The 12,487-nt window shown below is 44.5% G+C and overlaps 1 protein-coding gene across 2 annotated transcripts in view; it reads right to left on the minus strand.

The window, feature by feature from the left end:
• Nucleotides 1-12,487, minus strand: part of MICALL2 (MICAL like 2) — a 49,004-nt gene that overhangs the window by 10,124 nt on the left and 26,393 nt on the right. The window contains exons 5-10 of one of the 2 annotated variants that reach the window (XM_082199710.1): nt 11,798-11,919; nt 8,318-8,971; nt 5,920-6,188; nt 4,413-4,491; nt 3,367-3,506; nt 1,436-1,588 (exon numbers count right to left, since the gene is read on the minus strand). In XM_082199710.1, the coding sequence (XP_082055836.1) occupies nt 1,436-1,588; nt 3,367-3,506; nt 4,413-4,491; nt 5,920-6,188; nt 8,318-8,971; nt 11,798-11,919 (1,417 nt within the window). Of the gene's footprint in view, nt 1-1,435; nt 1,589-3,366; nt 3,507-4,412; nt 4,492-5,919; nt 6,192-8,317; nt 8,972-11,797; nt 11,920-12,487 lie in introns of both variants that reach the window. The other variant, XM_082199709.1, reaches the window with a different exon arrangement.

Genomic DNA, 12,487 nt, shown 5'->3' on the forward strand with positions numbered 1-12,487 from the left:
AACACAAAACAAATAGCAAAAACAAAAGCGCCAAACTTAATCTGTTCCAGAAGCCTGTTTGACTTCCGAAATGTTTGAAAACCAAGGTGCAGCTTCTGATTGGTGCAGGTTCCCCAGAAACAATAGCTGACAGCTGCATCAGACGTTCGGCTTCCGAAAAATGTTTGAAAACCGTAACTTCCGGGTTTTCGGTGTTTGAGAACCAAGGCGTTTGAGAACCAAGAGACCACTGTATCTCAGTTAGCATGCAGAGGGTCCGATCTTTGGAGTCTCTTGGTAAGGCTGAGAAAGACTCCACTGGCCCCAAGCGTCAGTTTACATTTCTTAGTACAGAAAGTATTGATCTGATGTGTAGAGATCTTTCCTATTCTACTTAATTCAAGAGGGTTCTGGAAGCCTCTCTGTGTGAAAGAAACAAGCAGAAGGTTCCTGATGTTTGGGTTATTCCTTCAGAGAAGCTGAGTACAGCTGGCTTAAATTAGTCCTGTCTTTCTGTCAAGGTCATGCTGACTATAAAAGGTCAGAAGGAGCCTGGCTTTCACTTTCTCTTTTTTCCTTCTGGTGTGGTGTTCTGTATATAGTGTTAAGGTTTAGACTTATTATAAGTTATTGTAAGTTTAAGTTATGTCTGGATTTCTTACGGACAGTGCCAATCCTGAATGTATTGGATTTGTGACTATTATGCTCATTTGCCTTTAGTAGCAGTAAAGCTCTGCTGGATGAAATACTAATATTAATAATATAATAATAATAATTTTATTAAGTATACCCTGCCCATCTGGCTGGGTTTCCCCAGCCACTCTGGGCGGCTCCCAACAGAACACTAAAAACAGAATAAAACTTCAAACATTAAAAACTTCCCTAAATTGCCTCTGGACTATTTTTGGGGAATCCTGCAACGTGTTCAAGTGGTTTCTCTGCTAACTATACAGTGGTGCCTCGCAAGACGAAATTAATTCGTTCCGCGAGTTTTTTCGTCTAGCGAATTTTTCGTCTTGCGAAGCACAGTGTCGGAAAAGTTTTGGAAAAGCTTCAAAAATCACCAAAAACCTCAAAAAAGGCTACCACACCGCGTTCTATGAGTTGCTCCTCGAAGTCAAGTCACAACTGTATTAACGGTGTTAAGAAAAAGGAAACAAACTTGCAAGAAGGTTTTCGTCTTGTGAAGCAAGCCCATAGGGAAATTCGTCTTGCGAAGCAGCTCAAAAACCGCAAAACCCTTTCATCTAGCGAGTTTTTCGTCTTGCGAGGCATTCGTCTTGCGGGGCACCACTGTACATTGAAATCTATTCTGGATCAATATTGAGTAGAATTCTATGACACCAAGGGCCATATAAAGGAGTCCTGGACCGCAGGTCAGAGGTTCTCCACAGCGAGGCTAAACTGTGGCTTAGCACGGCACACAAGCCAGTCCAGCGAGGAAGCAGAAACCTACCAGGCGCAACGGCCTTCCTGGAGGGGCTCAGCCCCTCGGCCTTCTTGGTTGTGGCAATATCCTCCCACTGCTGCTTGGGGGACCTCCAGCCACTGGAAATATCCGCGGGAGGCACCAGCAGTTTTTTCTTTGGTGGCTGATCAGCTGGTAAAGCTGCAATGAAAAAATGTATACAGTCGTACCTCCGCTTACGTATCCCTCCACTTATGTAAACTTTGGGATACATGAGCGGCAAACCCATAAGTACCGTATTTTTCGCTCCATAAGATGCACCTGACCATAAGACGCACCTAGTTTTTAGAGGAGGAAAACAAAAACAAAAAATTCTGAACAAAACAGTGGATGTATGATTTTTGTGGTTCATGCTGTGGCCACAGACATGATATGTGATTTGACAGTGAGTTTGGGGTAGCCCAATGCAAAAATCCTGAGATTCCGTGTGGATCCGTGCTTTGTAACCACGTTTTTGCGCCATTGTGGCCCCACGAAACAGTGGGTGTGTGATTTTTTGGGTTCAGGCTGTAGCCATGGGCATGCTATGTGATCTGATGGTGAATTTGGGGTGACCCAATGCAAAAATCCTGAAGAATCCATGGTCTTTTACCTCCCCCCTCCCAGGCAGCCTCCTTTATCTCTAGAGTCCCTTATCTCCCTCCCAATCGTTTGCCGATCAGCTGCTCAGCGGCTTTGTTTCAACACCCCTTCCCTCTTTCTAAAAAATAATAATAATAAAAGCACAATCTGCTTTTTGCCCCTGGGCAATTCAGCTCCAGGGACCAAGCCTTCGCTCCATAAGACGCACAGACATTTCCCCTTACTTTTTAGGAGGAAAAAAGTGTGTCATTTGGAGTGAAAAATATGGTATATTTCCGGGATTTTGCCGCACGCTCATGCACACAAGTGGTAGACCTGCAGGAAACGGGTTCCTTTGAAGACATCCTGAAAAACGGTTTCCTCAATTAGTTTTTCAAGCCACCTTCCGGTGTGGAAATCCCACCTCCTAAAAAATCTTGCCCATTTGTCCATCCAACCTAAGGTTTACATATTTTGAGGAACTCAAACGCCAACCTTCAAAAGCTTTCTCAGGGTGATTTCCAAAAGTTAAGAGCACAACAGAATTAAAACAAATAGACAAGAATACAAGGGTTGTTGTTTTTTCTTTAAAAATAACTATCCCAAAACCAGGGGGGAAACATGAAGGAAGAAAAACAGGCACAACACTGCTTAATTCTGCCAAGAGTTACCTCTGAGACCCCGACCACACAAATTCTCCACTACGGACACACTGATATCACCCAAAACTACTGCAGCAAACCAGTTCTTCCCACTTTTATGAATCTGAATGTCTAAAATATGGAGCTGGTCAATTTAAGCATCCTTAGATGCTGCTGGCTGACTGGTCCAATATTTCTAAGTGTAGCGTTCTGTCTAGCAGGTGACTGGTGAGATATGAAATTGCTGCAGATGAAAGAAAATGCTTATTCATGCCGTGCACTGTTAACCTGCGGAACTCCCTGCCACTAACTGGGATGGCTTTGAAAGAGGATTAGGCAAATGCATGGAGGAGATTGTTATCAGTGGCTACTGGCTAGGAGAATACCACGGGAGGAGAAAGGGCTCTTGTGTTCGAATCCTGCTTGAGGGTTTTCTGTAGACACTGGGTTGGCCACTGTGAGAACAAGATGGCAGACCAGATGGGCCACTGATCCAGCAAATTCTCCTTAAATCTGCATTAGCACAAAGTGCCCAGGGACACGTTTTTGGGGGGTGGTCTGGGCTTTCTACAGGGACAAACCCCCCATTTTTAGGTTTTTTGACAGCCTCAATGAGGACTGGATACTTGCTGAGGCGGTTCAAATCACAGTTTCTATGCCGAATTGAATACAAACTGCCCTGCTGCTGCACTTACTGCCTTTACAATGCTATCATACCAGTTTCCTGATTCGACGGGGAGGTTGTTGAATAAGCTGGCTTTTTGTCTTTCTGTCGCGGACTCGGAGTTATGTCAACAGCTGCCTTGTGAACATCTGCAGGCTTGTGAGCGGTTCTGGGGTCAGCGTGGCCAGGGACTCTGCAAAAGGAGGGAAGCAAGCATTGAGAGAAGGAGCCCAGAGTCCTCTAAACCCAGCAACCCTAAAAGGGCCTTTAACAGAACTGTTTACATCCTGCGCTAGACAAATAATGCAAACCCTGCTCTAATACAAACCAACTTTCCATGTGCTGCCATCTGCCTTATTGCAGGGTAGGTAGATTCGAGGGTAAGCCATACGTGGAACCAGTCTGCCCCTGCGGCTTGATGGAGGTAGAAATTGTCTCTCATGTCTTGTTACGCTGCCATTTCTAAGGAGATATACGCTTGGTATTTATCACTCCTGTTATACAAAAATCTCCAAATGGTTCCGAATTTCAGTGTCTAAAACTCCTGGACAAGGATCTAGAGATCACGCTAAGGGTGGCCAAATTCTGTGCATCTGCCATAAAACTTAGGGAACAAGCTGATTAAGGTTTTAAATGACAATTTTAGGTTATATTTTAGTGATGAAGATTTAATATATATTTTTAACTGCCGCTATATCTGTATTGTCTCTGCTATACCCAATCGCAATTCAATGCATTCCTGTTGTGTTTCATGATTTTCCTGATATTGTAAGTGAGCCAGAACTGGTCTGTGACCGTAATAATAAAATTCATTCATTCAACCAACTTCCCATGCCAATAAAAGCAGAATTTTACCCATGCAATTTATGCAGACTAAGTCGTGCATACATTTCCTCAATTTTCAACAATTTATTCCATGGGACGTTGAAGCTCCAAACCTGACTGCTGGAATATTCCATCCTGCTTGCTCAACCAATTGTTTTGCCATATATTGCCTATGGCACACTTTTGTTGTGTGTGTCCGCCGTTGTGTGTGTCCACAAACACAACCTTATGTTCTCCACCCAACCGAAATCCCCTCTTCTCCTGCCCTACTCACCTGTTTGCCACCGGCTTCAGCAGAGATCTCCAGTCTGCTGGCATTTCTGATTTCTCTTCCGCAACGCTTGCAGCTCCCGCTGGAGAAAGAATTCATCCACGAATGAGACTATAAGAAGGCAGCTATAATATGGTTACCAGATTTTTTTCAATGAATCTGACTAGCAACAGGGAGTCAGTAGTGGGGATGGTGAGGCCCTCGTATCTACGGGACGGCCTCTCCTGGTCTGCCCCGCAGAGGACTTTGAGGTCCATGAATAACCATAGTTTAGAGGTCCCGGGCACAAGGAAGTCAGACTACCCTCCACCAGCGCCAGGGCCTTTTCAGTGATGGCTCCGACCTGGTGGAATGCTCTGTCCCATGAGACCAGGGCCCTTCAGGATTTAACCTCCTTCCGTTGGGCCTGTAAGACAGAGCTATTCCGCCTGGCCCTTAATTTGAATTCAGTCTGATCTTTTATTTCCCTTCTCTTCCTTCCCCCTCCCTGTTTATGACGATCACCCGCTCTGAGACCCCACAGCTAATTCTCCCCTGACCTCCTCACTGGCCCAAGTAGGACCAATTCAGCCAGCTAGCCCTGGGGATTATCTAATTGATTTTTGATTTTTGAATTTTATTGTTATTCATGTTTTTATACTGTATTTTATGCTGCTTTTATAATTAAGTGTTTTAAAGTGTTTTAAACTTGTTGTTGGCCGCCCTGAGCCCGGTTTTTGAACCGGGAAGGGCGGGGTATAAATAAAAATGTATTATTTATTATAAAAGACCCTGGGCTCAAGCACACGTGCATATTGTATAAAGGTGCAAAGCCCTTCTTTCGCACCCTGTGAAACATAAATGCAGTTTTTTGAAAAAACTGGGCAACGGCGTGCCGCCCGCCCATGACTCCCAAGTCTTCTTCCCCAATCTCCTTCCCCCTTCCCCCTTTGTTTTGACAGATCAGGGGAGGCTTAGGCGTCACGGACAGACAGCCGTTGCCCAGGAGGGGCCAGCCTGGTAGTGCAGTTGGTTCTAGCTGGCTTCAGGAGCTGCTCGCTGCCGTGGCACAGGAAAAATGGTGGGCACCATGGCAGTGAGCAGCTCCTGAAGCCAACCAGAGCCAACTGCGCTAACAGGCTGGCTCTGGGCTGCTGAGGCTGCCGCTGCCACATTTGCCGGGGACAGATTTGCAAATCTGGGGACATTCCGGGGATGGAATTGGTCCGGGGACAGATTTGCAAATCCGGGGACTATCCCCCGGGAACCGGGGATGTCTGGTAACCCTAAGCTATAAACCTTTTGCACAGAACATTGACCCTCCATGCGGCCAGCACAGGCAGAATAGAATAAAAAAATTCCGTCCAGTAGCACCTTAGAGACCAACTAAGTTTGTTATTGGTGTGAGCTTTTGTGTGCATGCACACTTCTTCAGATAACACTTCAGGCGATGTATGGATTTCATGAAATGAATAAATAAACGGACAAAAATGCGATGCAATGAGTAAATAAAGCAAGGGCCACTTTTTACCTTTGGAGACCTTAACGTCCAGTTTATGCCCAAAGTCAGCTGCAGGTCTGCTGGGGGGCTGATCCTTGAGCCTGCTCTGGGGGGCCACCCCAACGCCTGCTTTGCCACCCAGATCCTTGGGCAAATGTTCAAGGGTGGGTGAAAGCGCCCGGGGTCCTTTCCGTGGATCTTCCGTGGCAGCTGGCACACTGACAGGCCTGGAAGGCTTCCAGTCCGAGATGCTTTTCGTCTCGATATGCTGTGTGCCAGAGGTGGCGGTAGATGGCTTGCTGCTATGGGCAAGAGGAGGAGATTAGCCCTTTGGCCAGTGGGATGGACAACTGACAACATCCAGCTGACCACCAACCCCTCCCAGGGCTAATAATAATAATAATAATAATAATAATAATAATAATTTATTATTTATACCCCGCCCATTTGGCTGGGTTTCCCCAGCACTCTGGGCGGCTTCCAACAAAAGATTAAAAATACATTAAAACACCAGTCATTAAAAACTAAACAGGGCTGCTTTCAGATGTCTTCTAAACAGTTTTTATCCAAATGCGATTTTGGTTTTAAACACAGTGTAAGGTAGTCTCTGTGTGAGTATATTGTATTTAATTATGGGGTATCAGAGTTTTTAGGGGGTTTAACCAAGCTGGGATAGCAGGCTTGTTGGTTTTTGAATGTCTAATGTAGATTTTTTCAATTTCGTTGTTCTATATGGGACAACGACAATAAAGATGATCGTATTGTATCGTAAACGTTAGATAGTTGTTTATATCCCTGACATCTAATAGGAGGGCATTCCACAGGGCGGGCGCCACCACCGAGAAGGCCCTCTGCCTGGTTCCTTGTAACCTCACTTCTCGCAGTGAGGGAACCGCCAGAAGGCTCTCAGAGCTGGACATCAGTGTCCTAGCTGAACGATGGGAGTGGAGACATTCCTTCAGGTCTACTGGGCCAAAGCCATTTAGGGCTTTCAAGGTCAGCACCAACACTTTGAATTGTGCTCAGAAACGTACTAGGAGCCATTGTAGGTCTTTCAGGACCGGTGTTATGTGGTCTCGGTGGTCACTCCCAGTTACCAGTCTAGCTGCCCACTAAGTCCCATTGGGTAAGAACTTGTCTGGGAGGAAGCAAGATCTGTTTTTCTCAGGCAAAGTGTTACTCAAGAGGTATCAGAAGGAAATGTTTGGAAATTGATGAACGGCTACTATAGATAGATAGAAGAGAATTTACTCCACTCAACTATTTTGAGGACAGGTTATAACAATGTATAAAAGCCATAGCAGAAATTGGTGATGTGTAGGGAGGTGATGCGTATGGAAAAGGGGATGGATGTATTTTGAAATGATAGTTGGAAAAGTTGTTTTATTGGGAGCTGTGGAGGGAGGAAAATAGAGGGGGTGGGTGGGAAGTCAGCTTTTAAATTTGAATTGAATTTATATTAATTTGGTGACCATTTGTTAAAGATTATGGAAAATCAATAAAAATAATTGGCAAAAGAGAAAAAAAACTTGCATTCTTAAAATTTCCAGTGTGTACATTGCAAAGCTGAAACTTCCCTCCCAAATTTCCAAACCTAGCCTGTGATTTATTTAATTCTTTTTTAACATGAGGGAACGGATGCGGGTGGCGCTGTGGGTTAAACCACAGAGCCTAGGACTTGCCAATCAGAAGGTTGGTGGTTCAAATCCCCACGACGGGGTGAGCTCCCGTTGCTCGGTCCCTGCTCCTGCCAACCTAGCAGTTCGAAAGCACGTCAAAGTGCAAGTAGATAAATAGGTACCACTCTGGCGGGAAGGTAAACGGCGTTTCCGTGTGCTTCTCTGGTTCGCCAGAAGCGGCTTAGTCATGCTGGCCACATGACCCAGAAGTTGTACACCGGCTCCCTCGGCCAATAAAGCAAGATGAGCGCCGCACCCCAGAGTCATCCGCTACTGGACCTAATGTTTAGGGGTCCCTTTACCTTACCTAACATGAGGGAAGTAGAGAAGACTGGAAATTTGTTCAAATTAAAATTTCTACAACCGCAGTAAAACATGCACGCATTTGCCTCGCTAGTGTACAGGATCCAAAATCACAGGTTGGCAGGAGCAGGGACCGAGCAACGGGAGCTCACCCCATCGTGGGGATTTGAACCACCGACCTTCTGATTAGGAAGTCCTAGGCTCTGTGTTTTAACCCACAGCGCGTTTTTCTAGTTGCATGTTAAAAACAGAAGGGGTTGGGGCTTGAAAGAGAATTGCCTGGTCGAGCCTCCCATTATCCAGTGTAGGCAACTAGAACCTCCATCCGAGGAGCAGTATACCTCCAAGCACAAAAGGACTGCAGAATTTACGGGTGGTTGTGACTTTTCTAGCACAGAGATGGGAACCTGCTGCCTGCTCAGGGGCGCCAAAGGAGGGACACTTACATGTTGGATGCCGTTGAGCTGGGCGAATCGCTGCCAAAGCCACTAGTCCTGTTGGAGGAAGGCTGGAGCCCTGGCAAAGCCTGCATCAGGACATTCCGTGCTCTGTCCTTCTCACCAACATCCGGACCGGTCCCTGATGCTCTCCCGGAGACCCGAGGAGGGTTCAGAAGAGAGCCTTGGTTTTTAACCGGCTCTGTTTTGCTCGGAGGAAGTCCCGAGCCCCCGGATCCGGCCTGGAAAAATTTCTCCCGAGCCTCCTGTGTTTTGGCGGACGATGGTGTCCAGCGCGGTGGGGAAGGAGAAGTGCTGGAGACGGTTAGAGAATCCGGTTTGTTCCCGGTAAGGTCTGACCAATGCGAACTTGAGCTTGCGGACGCAGAGCTGCCTTTGTAATTCCCAGGTGGCTCAGAAGCTGCTGATTTAACGGCACTGCTCATTTTCACGGACGGCGTCTTGGATTCGAGTCCCTTCAAGTAGTTCTGTGCAGCAGAGGCAGGAGCGGGAGGTTTATCCTCGCTGGGGAAACCCCTCGCACCGGAGGACAAGGAATCCCGGAGTGGCGTCGGTTGCTCGTGCCGGGTACAGACAAAAGTGCCGGCATGGCTCCCAGCTTTGTAGTTTCCCGACTGCAGGGTGCTAGAGCACTCTTTGCACCTGGGGAGAAAAATGGCAGCAATACAATAACAAATATCTCCTGGCAGAAATAGAATGATCCTTGTAAAACAACAAATAAAGAAGAATGGGAACCTTTTACAAAGTACAGTGTTACCTCGGGTTACAGGCGCTTCAGGTTACATACGCTTCAGGTTACACATTCCGCTAACCCAGAAATAGTGCTTCAGGTTAAGAACTTTGGTTCGGGATGAGAACAGAAAATGTGCCCCAGTGGTGCGGCAGCAGCAGGAAGCCCCATTAGCTAAAGTGGTGCTTCAGGTTAAGAACAGTTTCAGGTTAAGAACGGACCTCCAGAACGAATTAAGTACTTAACCCGAGGTACCACTGTACTTAAAGAAACAACAAAATGAACTGGACTCCTTGGCAGGTTTGGAATAAACATACACAATTTTTTTACTGGTAACATATTGATAGATTCATTAAGGATCTTTACAATTTTATAATATGCAGAGAAGAATATGTGCTGAGAAACCAGAGGGAGGAGCTGAGGGAAGTCTGTGGGGGTGGGAGGGGAAAATGGGGGGGAATGAGAATGATGTATTTTTATAAACTGCTATGTTGAAAATCCTAATAAAAAACTTTTAAAAAAACAACAAATATGTTTTTTGATATCTGACGAAAACAAAGAAATACAATAATTTGGAACTGTATGTGAAAAAAATTGTAGAAATAATAATACAATGAGTCTAATCAGAAGCCAAATGTGTTTGTTTTGTTTATCCATTTTCCTTTTCCCCCTTTCCCTCACTCCCCCCCCCCTCTTCTTCCTCTTCTATTTTCTTTTTTGCGTCTCTTTTCTCGGTCTTTCTCTTTTTGATATGTTAAGAAAGAGATAAAGAGATAAAAGTGTAACATGAAAACTTCAGCCAGTTAAAAAGTGATGTTGTGTAATTTTTCTATTATTATTTATATATTGTTAAAATTGGTTCGTTGTAATGAATTGATGTAGCAACTACTGTGGGTTTTTCCTTCGTTATTGTTGAATTCTAAATAAAGTATTCTAAGAAAGAAAGAAAGAAAGAAAGAAAGAAAGAAAGAAAGAAAGAAAGAATAGAAAAATGGCAGACAGAGGGTGAGCGCCTTACGCAGAAAGTAGCAGCCCTAAGATTATGCGTTTTATGAAGTGGAAAATGATAACAAGATTCCACGTTTGCTTCTCAAAATGAACGAGGCAAGTCTCTAGTCCCTTCTGAGTCCCAATGGTCAACTATTTTAACCAATACAAGATTTCTTCTGTGTCCAGTGCCACAGCTTTCAAATCCCCACTTGGCCGCGAATGAAGATCTCAGGGTGACCCTGGAGGCCAGTCGCTGCCCCTCAGCCTAACCTATCTCACAGGGTTGTTGTGGGGATAAAAGGAGATGGGGGTCTATCTTGTACACCCCCTTAAGCAGCTTGGAGAAAAAAGCGGGATATAAATGCCAATGCTAATTCTAATGCTAACAACAACAACAATCCAAACACATTCTGGGAAACAATGTATAATGAAATGAAAAAAATGTTTAAAAGAACGTTTGTTAAGAAACCAGAAGCTTTCTTATTATAGGTGCAGAAATACAAAAGGAGCTGAAAAGACGGTTTACGTATGCAATGACAGCTAACAGAATACCCATAGCCCAGACATGGAAAGACGAAAAGGTCCCAACCAGAGGGGAATAATAATAATAATAATAATAATAATAATAATAATAATAATAATAATTTATTTATTTATTTATTTATTTATTTATACCCCGCCCATCTGCTTGGGCTTCCCCAGCCACTCTGGGCGGCTTCCAACAAAATATTAAAATACAGTAATGCCCCAAACATTAAAAGCTTCCCTAAACAGGGCTGCCTTCACATGTCTTCTAATGGCAAGTTAAACTGATGGACTATGTTGAGATGGTGAAAATGACTGGAAAAATCAGAATTCAGGAAGACCAAGGTTATAATAAAGACTGGAAGAAATTTATATTGTATTTGGAAGAAAACTGTAAACAGCTGAGCTCTTTAACAGGGCTTAAATAACAGTTGTGAGTTAACAGAGACTTAAGATATGAATGTTAAATGGAAAAAATGGAAGGCATAAAATATGCACCAGGAAATGTTATATGGGGAAGCCATGGAAGGATGCAGGGAGGTCTAAGGGTGCAAGGGAATCTTGTATCTGTTCTTTCTTTTTTTAATTATATTCGATTGAGAATATTTTTTTTAAAAAATGGAAAACGTAATAAAATTTTGTTTAAAAAAAACAATCCAAAGACAGCCGCAGCACGCGACCAGAAAGAAGAGGAACACCAAGAAGGCTGGAAGAAATTTAAAGACTATTTGAATAAATATTGTAATATTAAAGATATGTAACCACTTGAAAGAATTCATTAGGCCTAGGACTAAATAAATAAATAAATAAGAAAATGTACAATAAGAAAAGTTTGGAAATATGATTATGAATGTGATATGGTTTTATGAAAGAATGACATTGGAAACTGCTATATATATATATAGTTACTAAGAAATTCAGATGGAAGAGATTAGAGGAAGTCAAGTAATATGGTTATGAAGATGGATTTTAATTAATTAATTAAGTTTTAGTTTACGTGGTGATTTGATGTATTTTATGTTTCATATTCTCTTTTTTCTTTTCGTTTTCTCCCCCCCCCCTTTTATTATTGTTTACTCTCTCTTTTGTTATGTTTTTGTATGAAAAATACTAAATATTATTGTGGGGGGGGACACACAGCAGCAGCAGCAGCAGCAGCAACAACAACAACCCAAACAGAGAAAAGGTGGAAACAAGGTGCAAATGCCACACCTGAACAGTACCTGAAGCAGTTCCTGTGATAAAGCTTCCCTTCCACCAGGAGGCGCTGTACCAGGTGGACGTGGTTTCCGCAGGTGGCACAGTTGCTGCTTCGCATGTTGCTTCTCTCTGCTAAGACACGTCTCTGGGGGAGAAAAAGGCAAGAGAGAAGTGAACCTGAGACCCGACTCAAAGGGTCCATTTAATCCCGCCTCCCGTTTCGCACCGCAGCCAATCAGGTGCCTCCAGGAAGTGGACAAGCCGCTGGTTTCCAGAGATACACTGCCCCTAGACGTGAAAGCTCCATTCTTGGCTAGGTAAAAGTAAAGGGACCCCTGACCATTAGGTCCAGTCGTGACCAACTCTGGGCTTGCGGTGCTCATCTCACTTTATTGGCCGAGGGAGCCAGCGTACAGCTTCCGGGTCATGTGGCCAGCATGACTAAGCCGCTTCTGGCAAACCAGAGCAGCACACGGAAACGCTGTTTACCTTCCCGCCGGAGCAGTACCTATTTATCTACTTGCACTGGCGTGCTTTTGAACTGCTAGGTTGGCAGGAGCTTGGACCGAGAAACGGGAGCTCACCCCGTTGCGGGGATTCGAACCCCTGACCTTCTGATCAGCAAGCCCTAGGCTCTGTGGTTTAACCTACAGCGCCACCCACATCACGTCCAATTGTTGTCGACAGGACCCCTGCCCCTCCATTTAGCTTCT

This window comes from Podarcis vaucheri (assembly GCF_965113315.1).
Source record: "Podarcis vaucheri genome assembly, chromosome: 14".
NCBI classification, from domain to species: Eukaryota; Metazoa; Chordata; class Lepidosauria; order Squamata; family Lacertidae; genus Podarcis; species Podarcis vaucheri.